Source organism: Lobosporangium transversale (assembly GCF_002105155.1).
Source record: "Lobosporangium transversale strain NRRL 3116 chromosome Unknown BCR41scaffold_69, whole genome shotgun sequence".
Taxonomy (NCBI): domain Eukaryota; kingdom Fungi; phylum Mortierellomycota; class Mortierellomycetes; order Mortierellales; family Mortierellaceae; genus Lobosporangium; species Lobosporangium transversale.
In genome coordinates, this window is record NW_019029047.1 from 100,098 (window position 1) to 121,695 (window position 21,598).

A 21,598-nucleotide genomic window follows, 5' to 3' on the forward strand; every position below is an offset into this window, starting at 1 on the left:
TTCATCCTTCTGCACAATCTGCCACTTCCGAATAGAACCATCCTCACAGCCTGTAACCAGGTAGTGGCCCTCTTCAAAGACATTCCATTCAAGCGTTTTAGCCTCACCACCTTCACATGGGATTACAATCAAACACTGGCCTGATTTTGGATCCCACACTCGCACTGTCATGTCCAAACTGCTTGAGGCAATGTATCTTCCATCAGACGAATAGGTCATCTCAGTGATCAACCAGATGTGTCCTTTAAACACACATAACATCGACCCTGTTTCCGTATCCACCGCACTAGCCAGTCCTTCCATACCTCCAAGAACCATCTGTTGACTACATGGCGAAAATGCAACGAATCCTAGATAATTGTCAAACTGTGCTTCGTAACAGAGTTCACCCGTTTCTGCGCTCCATACTGGCAAGCCATTGTTCTCATAGCCACGACACAACACTATCTTTCGACCGTCAGGCGTGTATAAGATATAAGAGCCCCAGCTTACTTCATCACTCACTTCATCACTCACTTCATGCTGGAGATCCCCTGATTGAGCACACCAGGCTTTGATATTACCATCTTCATCGTACGAAGCAATCTGGTCGCCATGAGGTGAGAATACTACACACTTTATCTCTTTTTTGTGGCCATGTAATGTGCGGATGAGATCTCCTGTTTGTGTGTTCCATATAGTCACTCTTCCAGATTTATGACCACAGACAATTTGGTGGCCATTAGGTAAGAAATCAAAGGCCTTGATGTCATCCGCGCCTTCACCTTGTAACTCCAAAATATGAATAACTAGTCCTGTACGAGGACTCCAAAGATAGACGCGTGGAGAAGAATGGCAAGAGGCAAGCAACTGACCGTTAGGTGAATACTTAAAGTCATATATATATCCATCGAGGCATTGTAAAACATGGATAGGATGTCCTGTCTTTGCATCCCACATACGCAGTGTTTCATCACTACCCCATGAAGCTATTTGCTGTCCATCTGGAGAACTCCTGACACCACCGATTGTCGCTGAATGGCTATGTAAGTCGTGACTGGATTGTTGCGGTCGAGTATCCCATAGACGTATCGTTCTGTCATAACTGAAGGACGCAATCTGGTGCTTGTTAGGTGAATATGCCAAACAAGTTATTTTCTCAGAGTGGCCGTAGAAGGTATTCATGGGTTGTCCGGATCCCGCATCCCAAAGCCATATTGTGAAACCTATATCGCAAACGGCTATCGCTTCTCCGTTCGGTGAATACTTTAAATCAATGACAAGAGGGCCTTCTTTTACAAGAGTATGAGTGACTTCTCCTGTTTGCATATCCCACTGATATACCGTACCAAAGGCGAACGAAGCAGCGAACTTTCCATTAGGTGAATACTGTATGCGATTGACATAAACACCATGATCCAAACCAAACTTCTTTTGACCAGATTCACCATCCCACACATGCAGCCAGCGATCTATGTAACAACAAGTTATGATTTCCTGGCCATTAGGGGAATACACAACCTGTTCAATCTCATCCTCATGATCCATCAGCAACATCGACTGTTGCCCTGATGTCGCATTCCACAGTCGCAATATCTTATCATCACCGCCAGTTGCAATCTGCTTTCCATCAGGTGAATATGCCACACTTCTCACGGATCCAACATGGCCCTCTAATGTAAATTTGAGAATGCCTGTTTCGGTGTCCCACACTAGCACCGAGCCATCCTTGCTAGCTGAGGCAAGATCCTTCCCGCTTGGTGAATACGTTACACAGCTGACAGAGCCTGTATGACTCACCAATTTGTGAACCAATACACCTGATGTCGCATCCCAAATTAGAACTGCAGCCTGACCATTGCCCCAAGAGGCAATAAGTCTGCTGTCTGGTGAGTATAAAAGCCTGCCTCTTACATTGACCTCTAAAACCAAGAGCTTCTCCCATGTTGATGTGTCATACACGATGAGTGAATACTTATTAGATTCATCTCTGGTCACTGCAGCGAGTGTATTGCCATCAGGAGAATATGTCCCATCCAATACCTGACCATTGGCTCCGAGGAATGGCCACTCTCCAAACTGTACTCCTGCCATCTTTGCTCCACTCAGGTTTGCTTCACGGAGCCAACATTTCTGTAAGTTCACCTTCCTCAGATCTGCTCCTTGCAGCTGAGCATATTCAAGAATACCATGGCTGATATCAGCTCCTGGAATCTGGATGCCTCGTAAGTCTGCTCCGATGAATGACTCGCCTGCTCGGATCAAAATTGTCATCGCATTCGCTGCTGCTATTCGCCACTTGCTATCACTCTTCGAGAGTTCTACATATCTATACAACTGCTCTCTGAACACCGACTCAAGACGGACACGGTCCTCCAGGAACTGAAGAATAGATGGTTCATCTACAAAGCTCCTCCATACTAAAGGTGATGTCTCATCAGCTTTGACCATATCCATTTCCTGCTCGCTCTCTTTGGTGTCCATGCATTCAAAACTAAACACTGAACTAATACTCTGTCGACGAGAAGGTGATGTAGTTGCCTTTGCTTCTTCACCGCTCGCAAACGTATTCATCATCGGTTGTGGCTCAAATATCGCTCGTACCAGACTGTACTCTAGAATAGATCGATGCAGAAACCGATATTGATTGCCTGTACGTGTGAGTGGTGATGCCTCACGCAATAGGTTCCTTCTATTCTCTTTGCTGAAGTATGCTTCTTTCCATGTGCCCTTGTCCTTGGATGGTGAGTACTCCACCACTGGGTTACCACCTTGATGCTTATAGATCGCTATAGCCAGCTCCGCCAGATACTTGATCCCATTCTGTGCAAACCCTTCATCTGTCAGTACTCTGAACATCCTTCTATCTTCTGGTCTCAATGTCTCGCCTAATCGCTTCTTGCCTCGTTCGAGCCATTGCTCAACAAACTGGTCATACAGTGTGACCCTCTTAATCTTGCTGTTGGTGATCTCTTGTCCTGGATCCACCATCCGTGGGAGCACTTCAAGTGACATCGACAGTATGAATGGGTTCTTCACAAGCTCTTGTAAGCTAGGGACCATCTTGAGTGCACCCTTATAGTCCTCCACACCCCATAGTAGATCCATAGAGTTGACATATTGTTCGATATAGTCTTCAATCTGTGCCTCAGAGAATGGTACAATTACTGCCTCTTGGAACAATCCACTATCTGCTCGATGATTGCGGTCCATAGGTTGGAATCGATCTCGATAGTCCGATCCAAGATACTCACTGCGACAACTGATCACCATCTGACACTTCCACTCTCCAGGTTTATTCAGTTGGTTGGATGCGTACAGATTGTTGGTCTGCATGCTCTCATCATATCCATCACAGATCAACACAAATGACCGATTCATCTTCAACTCCTTGATCTCAGAGTCTGTGAAGCCGTAGTCTCGCAGTTGCTTTGCAACCAGATCCTTCTCTGCTTTGTCGATGGCTGGGAGGTTGATAAACAGCGGAATCTGGCCATGTCTCTTCTGGTATGTCTCCCATAACATACGCTCGAGAGTGCGGTTGAATGTGGATTTGCCTGCTCCTGAATCTCCTTGCACAAGCATCACTTTCTGGTCGCCGTTTAGGAGCTCTTTCACCTTGTCCATCAACAAGAACCGATCGTTATCGCTTGCTTGAGGACTTGCTTTGGCATACTGTTGAACATAGAAGCTTTGATTATTCCCATCTATCCGCCGTCTCTTTAGTTGCCGTAGACTACTCTCAACACCAGGCTTCTTCTGTGCACGATCAAGCAATTGTGAAGATTCAGGTCGGGAGAGTGTAGCAACAGAGGAGAACTGTATCAATGGTCCATGAAGACAATTGGTGTATAGTTCTTGTTTTCTGTCATCCCCATCCATCTGGAGATCATTTAAAAGACTATTTGCAGCTGGAATAGGCGAGAATAGGAAGAAAGGGACAATATCATTTATAAAGTATATGAATCAATATATAATAAATAACGTCATCACTACCACACATATCCATACAAGAATCAAATACATACCTTGAAAACCATTTGGTGATAGCGAGGATAGTTGTCTGAGAATATTTATGATCCACTGCTTAATGTGTGTATGGGCTCCCCAATCCTGATCATTCTTGTATATCTCTCCTAGGAATGTGATGGCATCTTGTCGAATATCCATGCTCCACTTTACATCAGCTGCTATCTGTCCCAGTCTTTGACATAGTCCCCATTGGAATGCTACTTCATTTCGACAGGATACTTCACACACAAGAATCTTGAACTTGGTCAGTTCACCTATCTGAAGTAGTCCTTCAGCTACTCGAAGTGTTGGATACCATCCTGACTTGTGACTGAAGCTCAGTCCTTCTTCCATACACTCTTTGAATGACACTCCGCTCTCATAGAGTGATACTGCTTCCTTGTACACCTCCAGACTCTTATCCATAATATCTGTCACTGATGGAAGTCCTTTCTGGATGTTGCTTATCTCATCCATGAAGATATTCAAGTTCAAGCCCTTTACTGCACTCACTACTCCAAACACTCCTCGGAGTACTGCTGATGTCCGTCGAAGCATGGCTTGTATTGTTGTTTCGTCGTCCGGAATGTACAATAGTGCTTGGGAAGCATAAGCTGCTTGATAGACTAGATATGGATCTGTACTCTCTTTCAGTCCTTTGAGATATGTAGTAAGTGGCTCATGGAGCTGTTCTCGCTTCAGACCCTTGACTTGGTTGTTGACCATCGCATCAAGGACATGTGAGACTGTAGCTGAAAGGTGATAGAGATGGTCTGTAGATTGACCATGTGTGTTTTGCAAGCGAGAGTTGAGAGTGGTGAGGATTGAGACAAGGTCATCCGAACCGAGATATCCAAGAGGAGCATGATGCATCAACTGAGCTAATCCTTCCAGCATATGAGTCTCCAGTATGATGTTTTGACTGATTCCATTGATCAAAGCTGCAAGCAGTACTCTGAACTGTGTTTGGTCGAGGGCTGGAGCCAGAGTTACAACCTCAGCTACAGCTTCAGCCTTGACTCCATCGCTGATGAACAGTTCAATCACATCCGATGTCAATTTACGCAATCGATCATGCTCATCTTGATTGCTTGATATAGCCTGCTGCCACTCTTTCTCGTGGTTATTAAGGTCATTTGTTTGGATAGGAGCAGTAGGACACAGACTGAGACAATATGCAAGCTGGCAGATATCATCCAGACTTGCACCGACATCGGGTAAGGTGTATCTGATGACTGTTGGAGGTTCATCATGGTTGAATATGTCCTTTGATATAGTTGCAATGGTCTGTACTGGTGTGAATTGCACTGTTTCCATCACCTTGCTCAATTTGCTACTACTGGATCCGTTGACTTGTCGGTTAGCAGTGACATTGTTGCTATTGCTGTCGTTGTTGCTGTTGTTGTTGTTACTTCCTTGGATGTATCCCCATTTCTCTACTTTCTTGTCTCGCTTCTGTGCATCAGTTGAGTGACCCAATTGCTCAAATAAGCGAGCAAGTTCATAGTAGGCTGAGCCAATACTTTGGTGCAATGCCATGTCTTCATTGGAAGCTGAAGAGGTCGAAGAGGCTGAGGTCATTGAAGCAAAGGACTTCTTCCAAGACTTCTGAATACGAGACAGTACAGAGTCAGCATCGAGGCATAGCTCCGTCAGTAGGATGCGATCGTCATCTATGGTGCGAGTACCTTGCATGTACAAGTCAAAGAGTCTCAGAGCCTGTGCTGGTGAGAGAGTGTTTCGTGAAAGGGAATTGATGCTGCCAAACATGGTCTATTGCTTGTCTTTTTACTCGAATATTGGATCCTATCCACGCCTCTGAGAGAAGAAAAGTTATTTAAAAGAGTGTTTGTCAGCGGTGAGTGTGAAAAAATATTTTTTTGCGTGCTCCAGTCATGTTTGCCTGTCTCTTACGTGCAAAAGATTCGAGATTCGAGATCCGAACTACTAAAATGAAATGCAAGGGAGATTGTCTGATGTGTGGAAGATGAAGGATGAAGGATGAAGGATAAAAGATAAAAGATGAGGAAGGACGAAGGATGATGGAATATTTGAAGCATGCATCTCATTGCCTTTGCGGCACTGTTGCCTTGGTGTTTTACTCATTCAACTAATTGTTGCACATTTGCTACATTTTCCCTCGTTTTCTTTTTTACAATGCGCGTCGACTCAAGGTCAATTGGTTTTTGTCATTTTTGCTCGGGTGATCATTTTTAAATTGTGTTTAAAATTGTTGTTTTAGCACAAGAATGAAGTAAATGGAGTGAATGAGGATGAACCGCGAGATCATGCTTGTGCGTCTGGACTGTGCAAGAATGTTTATGAAAGATTGAATAGTGTTCGCACAGTGATCACTTACCTGAAATATTTAGCTTTTGTTGTTGACAGCAAAGCAAGCTTGACTCATTGCGCCTGAGCTCAGTGTTGGTAAAAATGTGTATGTGGACATGAATGTGTGCGCTTGTGCCATGGTCCTCATTCACTGATGTCTTTTTTAAATGGATGTCTCCACTCTGTCAAACCATTTTACCGGTGCAACTCACGCTCCAGCTGCTTATTGACCCAGGCTGGTCCTCTGCTCTTGAAGATTGAATAACTATTCTCACCCACCAACCAATGGCCGTGTAAAGACATATGAATTGTAAAAGCAAAATATTTGATAGACACGATACACTCTCCTTCATCCATCTTAGCAAAAGGTTCGTAAATGTCAGCATGAAGGTTTGATCACGACCTCTTCGCAGCAAATATAAATCGTCTCTCTTTTTTTCATGAAGAAGAGTAGCAATGTTATCGGCATGCGAAACAATTCCAAGAATTCACTCAAAATGTTATAAAAAAAGGAAATTAGTAAGAGTCATTAATATGCAATGCTATTCACTAGATCGACAGGATATTGTTGGTTTTAGTTTTAGTCACGTGTAGAAGGTTCACCACAACTATTTAACGAGCAACAGCTCAGGAAAATCTGGCTCCTTGTTCCTTATTTTTACACAAGAGCCATTTGAGTACTGACTGTTCTCGTTCAGGTAAAGAACCCTCACAACGTTCGTCGTTAGTAGCCATAGATCATTAAAGGTTCCTTATTTTTACACAAGAGCCATTTGAGTACTGACTCTTCTCGTTCAGTCTTTGAGTAGTGTGTGTTCTTTTTATTGTGTTAGAATTATTTTATCTATCTGCAGCTGGAAGTGACCGGCTTCACAATCCACCAAAACGACCTAAATCTCCTACCGGGGTGGCAGCTACAATGTCTTCCAATTTATCGATTCTTCTTACCATGATCCCGAAGTGGCCGTCGGCGGAGGCTGAGGGTCTAACCGCCGCGACATGGATCAGCGATTTTGGAGGTGTTATCGAAGGAGAAACCCTGAGCAACAAGTTGATGTTCGTCGAGAGGCAGGCGACAGGCAAGATCCAACGCTGGATCAGGTGCTGGAGGATGACAAACAAGACGAATGGTGCCTGGAGCCAGTTCGTCAGCGATTTCATCATGGAGGCCTCTACCCCTAGAAGCCAGGATGTCACCTTGGACGAGTTGCATTCTATTAAGCAAGGAGAAGATGAGACGACAGCCAACTATGTACAACGAATGAAACTTACCATGGAACTCCTCGACCCAGAGTCTGGTTGCGACGCACAGCCGTACAAGATCCCAACAGCCACCGAGCGTCTACTGGCGTACAGATTTTGCAAGGGTTTGAGGCAAGACCATCCCTTCAAGGTCAAGAACAAAGAAGCGCCTGCGACCTTGAAGGAAACCTTCGAATCAGTGACACAATTGGTTGAAGGAAATCGTTGGGGCATTGACACCACTGAGAGCCGTGTCATAGCTCGCAGCAACGCTGAGCATGCTGCACCAATCGAGACGAATGTTCTGCTAGGATCGACCCTAGTGCCGAGGACACACTACTCTGGCTTCCTGGCGGACTTCAAAGACGACAAGGAGAAAGTTAATCAATTAAGCGTGGACGAATTAACAGACATGTTTGGAGCCTGGACCCTTGCTGCCGAGGAGCGAACTCCGGAGGCGCGAATTGCTCAGACTATCTCAAGAATGAGCCCGGCTGTAGCGAGGCGAGTGTTTGGTTCCTCTGAATTGGCCAAGCATATTAGAGTGGAGGCTAGACCTAATGCCGTGCTCCAACCCGCCGAAGTTCGAAGTCAGCAGGCTACCCCTATGGCCCGTAGAACCTGCCATAAATGTAATCAAGAGGGGCATCTCTTGTCGTTCTGTCCATTGGTGGAATGCTTCCGATGTGGCGAGCGAGGCCATACTTCGAAGGTTTGCACTAAGGGACAAGGAAGCCCCGCCACAGGCGCCAATAGCGTCCCATTGGCCACTCAAACTAACTCCTCGCTAAGGGTGCAAAGCTTAGAAATCTCCGCCACCAATGTCGCCCAATCATTTATCACGACTAAGCCACAGCGATTAAATTCGACAGGTGCCCAGCGACGTCGCAGTGAGAGGACAGGCACTCCTGCAGGTCCATCGTCTCAACGAAGAGAGGTGTTGCATATTTCACAGTACACGTGTTACATAAAAATTAGTTGTTGCACACAAGATCTGTTTTACACACAAAATAACACACAAACGACTGTGTATCATAAAAACAAGCCCCATGTATGAGTAGTAACAGACAGAAGGCGCAGTGCGAGCATAGAAGGAGCGTAGTAATGATACACGTTTGCACCATGGTGACCGTAGACGAACTTGTAGTTACATTTAGATACGATTTTCAATAAATACCCCATGGATGTGCAAACGTGTTATACAATACTGAACTCAAACCTTTGAGGAGGGCTCAACTATCACGCGCACCCCAGGCGCCAAGACGCCAAGCCCAAGTGCCAAGACACCAAGCCCCAACCCTATCAATTATCAGTATAAATAGTCCACTACGTTATAGCCAAATAAAGTATCCTCTGACCTTCGATTCCACCTAAGATCACCTTTGATTGTTACTATTTACAGGTATCTACTCAAGTGTGTGGGAGATAATTTGAAAAAAATTCAGCAAAGGTACGTAAAATAAGTGATGGTTATATAGTTGTCCAAATGACATTAAATACTTTTGTCAATTAAAAACCATGATGAATGAGACTAGAGATATTTTAAACTGGACCAGTACACTTAACATTGGCATACTTGTTTATTCTGATAAAAATAAAAGTGCAAGCAAACATCGCTATTATTCTTATCAAGATGGAAACATGGGCGCGGAACATGTGGACAATTTTGGAAGCCACTGTATGAAATAAAGCACATTACATTACTTTCGCACGCAGACGGCACGCAGACGTGATAATGCAGACTGTCCAGGAACACCAAATTAATGCAGAGATTACCAGGGACGGAAACCACCGAAATGATAAAGACTTACGAATGTCGATTGGATAATAGCGTCAATGAAAGATTGGCACAGATGTGAGGCCTTCACGTTCTAACGGTAGCGAGAGAGAGAGAGAGAGAGAGAGAGAGATTGCTAAAAATAATGGGAACGCAATGAAAGGAAAATACAAATGGGAGGAAATTAGGTGTGTACTGAGTGAGGAAAACTAGAACAGAGGAAGCGAAGGAAAAATCAGTGAGCAGGGAAAATGGGTGCGTATGAGGAAAGGAAAATGGGTGCGTATAAGGAAAGGAAATCGGTGTGCGAAAGTAAATTGAAATGATTGATTCACAGAATGAGAAAAAGCTGTGCAAAGAGAGCGAGAGAGAGAAATAGGTGCACAGAGAATGAAATAAAAAATGGGCAGGGAATGTGTGCTGAGAGATAAAAGTGAAAAAAATTGGTGAGGAAAATAAAAAAATAATGGACAAAATAAGCGAGGAAAGAGAGAGTAAGAGGTGTCTAGAGAGAGAGAAAGAGGTGCACATGGAGGAGCAAAAATTAAAGATGTAAAGAAAGAGATAATTAAATGTTTAACGTGTAGCTAAGGTGCGAAAACAAAGATTCTGAAGCAATAGAGAGAAAATGTATATAATTGTATGATGGATGATGGGAATAAAAACGCGTGTACGTAATTTTATTTTTAGTGAGCACATCCTATTGCCACTCTTTTTTTTTTCTCACACATCCATCTTTCTTTCTTTCATCCCTCTTCCTCTAAGCATTTCTCTTTCAATCTTCACATTAACGCCAACATTCTTGCTCAGTTCACTTTAATCAAATTCGCTCTTGCTGATTTACTGTCAATTACTTTTTTTTTTTTTTTTTTTTTTTTTTTTTCAGTACGCAATTAAACCAAGATGACTCAAAAAATTAAGCTCTTTTGTATTCTCGACGGCGACTCTTTCGCATTTGAAGTCCAATTGGATGCTGATGACTCAATTGCTGCTCTCAAAGATGCAATCAAGAAGAAGAACGAACCTCAATTCGACGACATTGCAGCTGGCAAATTGAATCTCTTCCACGTCTCTGTTCCTGATGAGGGCGCTACAATCAATCTCGCCAATATTGAATCAAAGGAGCTACTCACCAGAGCAACAAGCGAGATCTCTGAGGTCTTTGGTTCTGCTCCAGCGAAGAAAACCATACACGTCATCGTCCAGCGGCCATTGCAAGGTAAGGGATTGGCTATTTGTTCTCAAACTTTTGTGTATGACATCATAGTCTGCAATTGCGTCTTTTTGATTGCTGCTTCCATTTTGAGCTTATTTAAATTCTAATTGCTTGCTACTGCGGCATGCAAGCATTTAATTGCCATGTGGTGACGCTTGTTCTAATCATTGATTACTAATGATCCATCTTTTTTTATTTTTGGTTTTGCATTATTGCGGTTTAGATCCGTCTACTTCCACTTCGAGTAAGACTCATTTGTTTAATTGGTTCTCTTCTTTTTTCAAAAGGTTAATCATCGCACATGTGCTTGACGGCTACCTCTGATGCTTTTTCTTTTTCTTTTTCTTTTTTTCTTGCCAATTTCTATCATTGCTTCCTTTACCAACAGACTCGGAGAAAAAAAGGAGGGCCGATGACTCATGTAAGCTAATTCTCCCTTAATGATTGGAAACCGATTCTTTATTTTTCTCTTCTGACAGGTCTTGCTGTTTTTTTTTTTTTTTTTTTTTTTTTTTTAGTGCCGCCAGTTTTGAAAAAGAAGAAGTGGACCGTCAATGGACCGATCAGATTCGACGCTGTTAATCAAGTCTACTATGTGGATCCTGCGGAACATGACGACAATAAGAAAATACTACAGAGCGTTTTTGACCGCGAGATAGTGATGCTCATAGGCGCACGTGCCTCTGGAAAAACAACACGGTTGTATCGACTTATCACCCAATTAACTGACTTTGGGTATCGCTGCCTCCCGTAAGCCAACTTCCGCGAAAATGGATAAAGTGGATGCAATGTATGCGCTATTGTACCGGTACTGACCTTATATTTTTCATTTAGACTATCATTTGAGGAAGTTAACGTTCGCAATAATGAGTCTGATTTCTGGGGGACTTTTGGTGATGCTCTTCGTTTCAGCTATAAAGCGGTCAGTGTTATTACAACCCAACGAGAATTCCTCAATGCTTTCAGTCAAATTGAACTCAAGGACGAGAAGTTTGTCATCTTGATTGATGAGTTTGATGAACTGTTCAAAGCAGGTGATGAAGTCAGAAATATTTTTTTGAAAACACTCCGAGCAATGAGTAGAAACAATGCCTACGCCATTCACAGTGTTATCGTATGTGGAACCTTTAGTCTTCAGCGCCTTCGGACAACAGATCAACACATATCCCCGTTCAATGTCAACAATACTATCAGGAACCCGTATTTCACTCTTGATCAAACGCAGCAGCTCTTTAATGACTATGCGAAGGATGAGATGATTAAAATAGATGATGAGATTATTCGAGACGTACACTCGAAGTCAAATGGGTATGTTTTTTAAGCTTAGTTAACTCTCCACGAGTTGATGTGCCATTCTAATACAATGAATTGTGCTCAATGTCAATAGTCATCCAGGAATGATTTGTCTTTGTGGACGCTCCATTCATGAGGATCTTCGCTCGAAAGTCAACGGCTCGACGAAATGTCTCGATTACGATACATGGCAGGACTTCTCCACAGACAATCAGAATGAGAGGATGTTTTCGTACCATACTTTTAGAAGGATGGTTGATTCACTTTTGAGTGAATCAGCTACAGATGCTGTTAATCTTCTCCGAACATATTTTATTGGGTATCTCGGCGTTATATCTATCTCAGACATGGAAAAACAGAGATTGGCAGACTTCCTAACTGCAGAAGGGGTGCTGATAAGACTTGATGGCAGTAAATACTGTATGGCCTCAGCATTCATTGACTCGTTTGTGAGGAGATATATTATCCCATCAAAATATCCCCACGCTCCTTCGGAGTCACCCCCAAAGAAAAGAGGAGGATCATTGGATATTCTAGAGATTATGAAGATTGCTCTTCGATTTTTCGATAAAAACTTGATTATGCAGGCGGGAAGTCGATCATACAAAGGATCGGGGAAAACAGTTAAGGTTATGGGCGACTGCAATGTCAGTGTCCCTCGAGAGAGCGTCTATGACGCGGAATTGATGAGGGTTCTCACCAACTGGCTAAACAAAACAGAAGAGTATGAGATCATTGGTCAGTGGCACCTCCGTGAGCGTGAGGACCACAAATATAGTGACATTGTCATCAAGAAAGCAGGAAAACCTACGGTTGTTATCGAGCTTTTGGCTACAGGGAGTCAAACTTCTATTAAGGGCCATATCAGCAAGACGCTAACTTACAAACGTTTACTCCCAGCAGAAGAAGCTTGGGTTGTTCATTTTACCTGTGAGGACGACTATTTTAAGTACCCATACTGGCAAACCGACGCGGAACTGGACCAAGGGGCGAATTTGGTGCATTTCTGGCACGATAGGAGTTTTGATACAGTGCGGATGAATGCTCGCTGGAAGGACAGTGGCAATACTCAAAGAATTGACAATGAGCTGTTGACTGTCTAACAGCAATTCTATTTTTTTTTTTACCCAACATTGTAAGGACGTCCCATTTTGTTGACATAGGCTTTATAATTTTGCAGAGCTGTTTAAATAGCTGTTACTTTGTATATTTCGCATTGATTGCATTAAAACACTCTCTCTTCATTAATGACAAACAATTTACTTTATGTATCTATACCTTAATCTATATTTATATATTAGTCAGAAAGGCTTCGGGTCGAGTTGGGTAACCTGGCTGTCACGTCACGAGCCTTATTGCGGGACCTATTTTGGGGCAAATGATATCTATTCAGCAACAAATGTCGATGCATGCGGAGCATGTTCTACCAAATTTGTCGTAAGGACATAATATCTTCTATAACGTAAACACCATTCAACGTGGTAGCATCCACCCAATCTGAAGAACTCTTCATGACAACTGAAAATACAAATCGAATACATGATACTGAAGTACAAGGCATTTACCGCGAAACTTGGCTGTGTTAATTTGTTCTGAAAAAGATATCAGATCATTAAACTCACTTTAAATGCGCAAACCGGGCTTCATTACGACATCTGGGCTACATGGGCTCACAAAAGTGATGTTAGCCATGTACAGCCTTCCACATTTGAAAGTAGAAACACCAAATATTTTATGTTGGCTTCAACTTTAATGAATTTGACTCACTTATTGACACATCGATTGGGCCGCTGATAAGGCGTAATCGACGTCTGCCAAAAAATGGCCCGTGTCTCTTCCTCTGTATGCTCATATTTATTTTTTTGCTTTGTATCTCTTCCTTTTTCTTCCATTCTCTTGTGTCTCATCTCCCTCACTGCGTGTTGGTTTCGTTCTTTGTCTCTTTCCTCTTGACCACTCTTTCATCTTTCTTTTTATCTTTCCACAATGAGTGAATCCAACAAATACATTTTTTTCTTTTGTGCCAAAGGACTCGTGGGAAAAAAGAAAAAAGATGAAGAAAAATTACTCCATGAATGAATATCATGATCATTTAAATCGTTATCACTTATCTATCCTGGTTGAGTTCGAGTTAGAAAATACAACTGAACCTTTCCTCATTCATCGTAATCCCATGTCAGACATGGCCTTTCTCCTCTATTTTTTTTTTCAACCGTACATCTGTGTTACGACACTACAAGACCTGTAAAGCCGCCGGTCCCTCCAGCCTCGAATGCCGATACATGTTCAGATGGCCATTCATTACAGGATAGTGTTAAAAAACATGAGGCAGTAATTAAGATACTTTGTGAGAGGATAGACGCTCTTGAAGAGAGGTATGACATCCTTTATTTGTTGTTGTTAATGAGTTAATAGATTCTTCTTTTTTTTTTTTTAGATTAAATAGAGAAGAAGTTCAATCGCCATGTCATGATAAATAGCGAACAAGGACAGTAGTTCTTTGTTATTATTTTAAATAAACCTCTTTTCATATAAAACGTTCGTTCTCCCTCATAACTTCAAAACAATAACTTTCAGTTCTCATCCTTTACTTCCCCATTACTCCATGGATATCTTGAAATATGTTGGAAAAAATCTTCCGACAAAAAAGCAGATCCCAAAAATAAGGTGTACACTCTTTTTTGTCTACTTGATGGAGAACCGCTTTCTGTCCTCATTGATGCATCTGCGCTCTCCTACACCAGCGTTTGCCGACTCAAAAGCTTTATAATGGCAAGAGCAAATGTCAAAAAAAGATTCATTGCACGGGCTCGTGACATTGACAAAGCTTGAGAACATTCATAAATTATTTGACGTTTTTGAATCGTTGGCAATGCTTTTCGAATCAACAGAAATGAATCGAAAGAGACCACTCGATCATGACAGTGAGAATGACAATACTGCCGAGAGTAAACAACGACTACGGCGTTCTAAAAGAACATTGGCAAGACATTTATGAAAAACCCGTTGAATAAAAAATCGATATTTATTTCTTTATGATTTATTTTCTAAATTTTCTATATCTATATTTTTATATTTTTATATTTTTATATTATCATGTTTCTATATTTTTATATTTTATACTCGGAGATCTTTATCTTCAATACTGAGGTCAACACTCACCTTATACATACTTATTATCATCATATACTTCCCTATTATTATCATTTCCTTCACTGGAGAGGGGGTGATGTGACATATCAGTCACATGTAAGTAGTAATTTCACTTATCATTTATTAGTTGTCAATTAGAGATTGTCCTTCACCCTATTTATATCAGTAGGAGGTGATCAATAAAGGGATGAACGTTTCTCATCCATTTCCCAATCCATATTATTCATATTGATCACCCATACTTCTCAGCCATAGATCATTAAAGGTTCCTTATTTTTACACAAGAACCATTTAAGTACTGACTGTTCTCGTTCAGTCTTTGAGTAGTGTGTGTGTTCTTTTTATTGTGTTAGAATTATTTTATCTATCTGCAGCTGGAAGTGACCAGCTTCACAATCCACCAAAACGACCTAGATCTCCTACCGCATCTGCCCCTAAATTTTACAACAATATCAGATTAGCCAGCATTTATCATTACCTCTTGTCTTCAGTGAAGTAAAGCTGCAGCAGCTCCGGAGCAAAGGAATGCCTCGTAGTATAGTTTCTTCGCAATACATGAGCATCTTATTTGCTCTTCTCTTATGCGCTGAGTAAACGGTGTCACTCTGGGTAATGCTTTAAAGTAGGCCATATTCGGTTGAACAGACTTGATTCAAATCCGATGGTATAGCATCAGGACTCTAACCAACCATTCAAAAGGCAGCGAGACTCAATGAGCAATCAACAGTTACAAGAAAAACTATGCACTTGCTTTGATATATGCAGCTTATTGAATAAAAATTTAACAAACCAGATATCTGGATCACCATCTGAAGATGTCTTCTTCAACTGGAGATGGCCAAGTATGCAATGGTTGACATGATGTATACTCCATTGAAAACATGCAGCTTTAATTAAGCACGAGCCACAGTTGGCTGTGCTAATCAAAACGCACGATGTAGTCATGCAGCAGCATAACATGGTTGTGGTATGAGGAATGAGACACGACAAACAGATCCACAAACTGAATGGTCAGTCTTCAACTTGAGCTGCATTTGTTGCTTCGTATAGACCGAACGAAGGCGGATTTAAGAGGAAGAGTGTGCATGTTCACAATCACCAAGCTTTTTTCTCGTTTGTTACTTGTCATTTTTGTTGCTTTGCTACTTTGCTACTTTGCTACTTTGCTACTTTGCTACTTTGTTATTTTCGCTACTTGTGGCACATTTGCCCTGTATCTACATGAAATTTGTCAAATCAAATAGCAATAATGACATTTAATATCATTGTTCAGGCTCTTCTTTTTTCCTCTTTCCTCCTTTCTCCTCCTGCTCTATCCTCTCCCCAAATCTGCAATCATTTTTTTCTTCTTCGTTACCCCGCTCAAGTACCTACAGTGGTACATGAGATAAGTTTACACCAAAGCTGATTTTATAAATCAGATCTTATTATCTTAAATCGTGTTTCCAGTAATTGGTGATGTGGTTGGCGTTGGTTTTTGAACTGGTCGCGTTTTTTATTTCTTCCCTAGCCACCAACCAATGTTGTTTGTTGGTGTATGTACTTTCCAACTTCTATTTTGCTTTGGCACGCGCACAACAAAAGGGCAAAAAGAAGAGGGTTTTTATTTTTTTATTTTTCCTGTTGCGTGTACAATGTATGTCCTTTGTAGATTGATTGAGAAGAACAAAGGATGGGAAGCCAAAGAGGCTGAGTTTTTTTTTTTTTTTTTTTTTTTTTTTTTTCCTCATTTCGCACCGCTTTCATTTTGTAAATGATGGTGGTAGTGTGTTGCGCAATTGCTAAACCAAACAAACAATGTATGTTGGTTTTTCCTTGGCCGACCACGCACACATGCAGATATACACCCAAATATCCAAAATACTCGCACGATCCCTCTCCTTCAATCGCAACAGCAATTTAGCATTGATTACTTCAATTACTTTTTCACGACCGAACTCAGCAAAGCTGTTCATGTGTATTGGCCTCTCTTCTAGTTAAACATCAATCAGCATCACATCCTTCTTTTGCCTGAAGTGGGTCACTATTTCCTTCGTGATGCTAACTGTCAATTGGTGGCCCAGTGTCAGTTCAATAATGTTCCCTTTATCGAAAATCCAGACCTGATTTTGCAGTTTAAGCATTTCTTCCCTCATTTTCTCAGCCTCCTCTTGTAATTTAAGTATTGCGGACTGCGGTTGATATATTTTATCATTCTTTTCTTTGGCCTCTTGCAGAAACTCTTTAATCTGCTCAAGCTCAGGCTTGATCATCTTTGTGCGTTGTTGTAAGCAGTCAGGGACTGATTGAAGTATTGAATCAAATCAAATCAAATCTGTGATAATGATCTTTTCCATTGTTCCTCCTTTCAACATGCCGAAGATTTCTAAGCCTTATGATTTAATTTTAGGTGATTGCCATCTGAAATGGTTCCATGGGGACAAGGACAAGTCTTTTGAGTTATTCGTTAAACATTTCAAAATAATATCAAAATCGCAGGCAGAGCATCTTTATTCCTCCTACCTTTCCGACAGACAACATAAACTAAAAGATAAAAAACGTCTTTTGCTGAAGGACGCTTTCGTTCGATGGAAAGAGAAAAGTGGAAACTCTTTTTGGTCATCATTTGTAACTGATTTACAGCAAAATGATATTTATCAAGGTAAATTACATTTCACTCATATACTTTTTTGAGACATGAATGTAAAAGATCTATTTGAGCAACATAAAATTAGGAAGCGTATGAAACTATGGAAGTACAAGGGACACGACTATTTTTTACGCTTCAAGACTTTCGTTCATTCTTCTCCCTTTTTCTGCAGCACTGGGAAAGGCTTCGCGGATCTTACTATCGCAAGAATCCGATACATCCTTGTTCTTACATTTTCTTGCAACCTATCGCAAAGAAGCATTCGTTGTCATTTCCTGAATTCGATTCTATCTGTTCTACGGTATTCAAACCGGATGTCATCACATTTGAAGATGTAACAAAAGCGCTGACTAAGTACGGAAGATTCGAAAACCCCACTTACCGATATCTGATGGAAACAGTATCATCATACTAAGTAAATTAGATGATTTATTTATAATATCAACAATTCTTTAAAAGTTTTCTTACCTTTTTTTTTTTTTTTTTTTTTTTTTTGGCCTTAGTGACCATCATTTTACCTTTACTGAGCGACTTCAAGGGACCCTTAGTGAAAGAGAAGCATTCTGCGACATCACTTGGAACTTCATTCGTGGAGCTTTCACACTTCATAAAATACGTTCAAATGTTGAAATTTCGTATAGCAGTTCAGAAACCGTATGATTTTGTCTACATGTACATTTGCCTTTTTTTATTTTTCTATTAATTTTTCCACCATCTTCTCTATTCCAAGTTGCTTACAATAATGAAAACCGTGTTGCCACAATTGAACGATGCTCATTCAACTTTTGCAACAAAAAAGACATTTCCTTAGATCAAATTCGTTCCTATGGTCTGGATGAACCAAAAAGTAAACCTTACAGGGACTTACCGAAAGATCTGAAAGATCATTATTGCCGATATCATTTTAACAGTGCTGTCGCATTTGAGTAGAATATCCCAACTGTCAATATTACGCGTATATTTTCGGCATGTCGAGATTCCAATAATGAATGGGACTACACTTGCGTCTGCCGAAATAGATATCGAGACCGTGATGTGGTTTTAAATCACTTCAAAAACTGTCAACATTTCAGAACAATGTGTCCAATCATTGTGGTGATGGGTGAACCGGACTTAATCGATTCAAAAATCCCTATCAAAATCCCTCTTCCATTCCATGTCCCTCCGCCTATACCAACGGAAATGCGTAATTCAACATCGTCAACATCCAGCGTCATCAATATGGATTATGGGTTTTTGCAAGCGACATTGCTATTATGATTTTGTATGACACAGCATTTCGCCCAATTTTCTAGAGCATTCCTTGCAGCAGGATCCCCTAGAATACTACTTTGACTTTTGCTGTTTTAGCCCACAATGCAAAACGAAACAATCCAAGGATTGCAACGTCAGGTGATCAGTCTTTCTGAAATGGTGGGAAAAATGGGACATGTGGTGGAGGCGGGTTACAAATCGTTAGAAACAATGAATCCAAATAAATAATGTATGTAAAGGAATAAACAGTAAAATTTGTATTTTGAACTTCAGGGACTGAATGGGCTTAATAACAGAGCATCTTGAGAGGAGCCTCACCTGTCACGGCCGAAAAATGTTTCCCATACCATGCATGTAAACATTCCTGCACAGCCCAGATACACAAGCATGTTCTCACGGCTCCATCCTCATTCACTCCATTCACTTCATTCTTGTGCCAAAAAAAAAAAACCAATATTAAACACATTTGAAAATATGATCATTCGAACAGAAACAAAAAAAACCAATTGACCTTTAGTCGACACGCATTGTAAAAAAGAAAAAAGTAGCAAATGTGCAACAATTTCAGCTGAATGTAGACTGCCAAAGCAACAGTCGCACAAAGGCAGGCAGACGCATGCTTCTAATCTTTCATCATCTCTTCATCCTTCATCTTTCATCCTTCATCCTTCATCCTTCATCACATCAGACAATTCCAATTGCGTTTCTTTTTATTAGTTCAATTCGAATCTTTTGAAGCATACAGCATGTAAGAGACGGGCTAACATGACTGGCGCACAAGAAAACATTTTTTCACATTCACCACTGACAAATAGTCATTCTCTCTCAGAGGCGTGGATAGGATACAATCTACGAGTAAAAAGACAAGCAATAGACCATGTTTGGCAGTATCAATACCCCTTCACGAAATACACTCTCGCCAACACAGGCTCTAAGACTCTTTGACTTGTACATGCAGGGTACTCGCACCATAGACAACGATCGCGTCCTACTGACGGAGCTATGCTTCGATGCTGACTCTGTACTATCTCGTATTCAAAAGTCTTGGAAGAGGTCTTTCGCCTCAATGACTTCAGCCTCTTCAACCTCTTCAGGTTGCAATGAAGATATGGCATTGCGCCAAGGTATTGCCTCAGCCTACTATAAACTTGCTCGCTTATTCGGGCAATTGGGTCACTTAGCTGATGCACAAAGGCGGTACAAGAAAGCAAAGAAATGGGGATACATCCAAAGGAGCAACAATAACAACAACAACAACAACAATAACGACAGCAATAACAGCGATACCACCACCAAACAACGAGTCAGCGGATCCAGCAGTAGCAAATTGAGCAAGGTGATGGAAACAGTGCAATTCACACCAGTACAGACCATTGCAACTATATCAAAGGACATATTCAACCATGATGAACCTCCAACAGTCATCAGGTACACCTTACCAGATGTTGATGCAAGTCTGGATGATATCTACCAGCTTTCATATTGTCTCAGTCTGTGTCCTACTGCTCCTATCCAAACAAATGACCTTAATAAGCACGAGAAAGAGTGGCGGCAGGCTATATCAAGCAATCAAGATGAGCATGATCGATTGCGTAAATTGACATCGGATGTGATTGAACTGCTCATCAGCGATGGAGTCAAGACTGAAGCTGTAGCTGAGGTTGTAACTCTGGCTCCAGTTCTTGACCAAACACAGTTCAGAGCACTGCTAGCGGCTTTGATCAATGGAATCAGTCAAAACATCATACTGGAGACTCATATGCTGGAAGGATTAGCTCAGTTGATGCATCATGCTCCTCTTGGATATCTCGATTCGGATGACCTTGTCTCAATCCTCACCACTCTCAACTCTCGCTTGCAAAACACACATGGTCAATCTACAGACCATCTCTATCACCTTTCAGTTACAGTCTCACATGTCCTTGATGCGATGGTCAACAACCAGGTCAAGGGTCTGAAGCGGGAACAGCTCCATGAGCCACTTACTACATATCTCAAAGGACTGAAAGAGAGTACAGATCCATATCTAGTCTATCAAGCAGCTTATGCCTTCCAAGCACTATTGTACATTCCGGACGACGAAACAACAATACAAGCCATGCTTCGACGAACATCAACAGTACTTCGAGGAGTGTTTGGAGTAGTGAGTGCAGTAAAGGGCTTGAACTTGAATATCTTCATGGATGAGATAAGCAACATCCAGAAAGAACTTCCATCAGTGACAAATATCATAGACAATAGTCTGCAGGTGTACAAGGGTAGGGCATTATTCTATGAGAGCGGAGCAACATTCAAAGAGTGTATGGAAGAAGGACTGAGCTTCAGTCACAAGTCAGGATGGTATCCAGCACTTCGAGTAGCTGATGGGCTACTTCAGATAGGCGAACTGACCAAGTTCAAGATTCTTGTGTGTGAAGTATCCTGTCGAAATGAAGTAGCATTCCAATGGGGACTATGTCAAAGACTGGGACAGATAGCAGCAGATACAAAGTGGAGCATGGATATTCGACAAGATGCCATCACATTCCTAGGAGAGATATACAAGAATGATCGGGATTGGGGAGCCCATACACACATTAAGCAGTGGATCATAAATATTCTTAGACAACTATCCTCGCTACCACCAGATGGTTTTCAAGGTATGTATTTGATTCTTGTATGGATGACAACAATCACTACATACTAATCCACATACTCTATACATGTTTTCGCT

General features: G+C 41.5%; 5 protein-coding genes across 5 annotated transcripts; 2 read left to right on the forward strand and 3 right to left on the reverse strand.

Moving 5' to 3' along the window:
• Window positions 1-5,253: 5,253 nt before the first annotated feature.
• Window positions 5,254-6,289, reverse strand: BCR41DRAFT_364142 (hypothetical protein). Its single transcript, XM_022026001.1, has 2 exons — window positions 5,905-6,289; window positions 5,254-5,808 (listed from the first exon to the last, which is right to left on the reverse strand). Exons 1-2 carry the CDS (start codon window positions 6,057-6,059, stop codon window positions 5,703-5,705), a joined length of 261 nt encoding a protein of 86 aa, XP_021875805.1. The 5' UTR covers window positions 6,060-6,289; the 3' UTR covers window positions 5,254-5,702.
• Window positions 6,290-10,733: 4,444 nt separating this feature from the next.
• Window positions 10,734-13,060, forward strand: BCR41DRAFT_364147 (P-loop containing nucleoside triphosphate hydrolase protein; the record flags this gene model as incomplete). The annotated part of the gene is made up of 5 exons (XM_022026002.1): window positions 10,734-10,800; window positions 10,945-10,977; window positions 11,075-11,306; window positions 11,391-11,864; window positions 11,944-13,060. 5 exons carry the CDS (start codon window positions 10,734-10,736, stop codon window positions 12,950-12,952), a joined length of 1,815 nt encoding a protein of 604 aa, XP_021875806.1. The 3' UTR covers window positions 12,953-13,060.
• A 2,332-nt stretch (window positions 13,061-15,392) lies between these two features.
• Window positions 15,393-15,962, reverse strand: BCR41DRAFT_375518 (hypothetical protein; the record flags this gene model as incomplete). The annotated part of the gene is made up of 3 exons (XM_022026960.1): window positions 15,393-15,436; window positions 15,481-15,617; window positions 15,793-15,962. The coding sequence occupies 3 exons, from the start codon at window positions 15,960-15,962 to the stop codon at window positions 15,393-15,395; spliced, it is 351 nt and encodes a 116-aa protein (XP_021875807.1).
• Window positions 15,963-16,978: 1,016 nt separating this feature from the next.
• Window positions 16,979-17,604, reverse strand: BCR41DRAFT_375519 (hypothetical protein; the record flags this gene model as incomplete). Its single annotated transcript, XM_022026961.1, has 2 exons — window positions 16,979-17,283; window positions 17,505-17,604. 2 exons carry the CDS (start codon window positions 17,602-17,604, stop codon window positions 16,979-16,981), a joined length of 405 nt encoding a protein of 134 aa, XP_021875808.1.
• Window positions 17,605-17,731: 127 nt separating this feature from the next.
• Window positions 17,732-19,027, forward strand: BCR41DRAFT_375520 (hypothetical protein; the record flags this gene model as incomplete). The annotated part of the gene is made up of 4 exons (XM_022026962.1): window positions 17,732-17,985; window positions 18,135-18,285; window positions 18,562-18,863; window positions 18,982-19,027. 4 exons carry the CDS (start codon window positions 17,732-17,734, stop codon window positions 19,025-19,027), a joined length of 753 nt encoding a protein of 250 aa, XP_021875809.1.
• Between the last annotated feature and the right edge of the window lie 2,571 nt (window positions 19,028-21,598).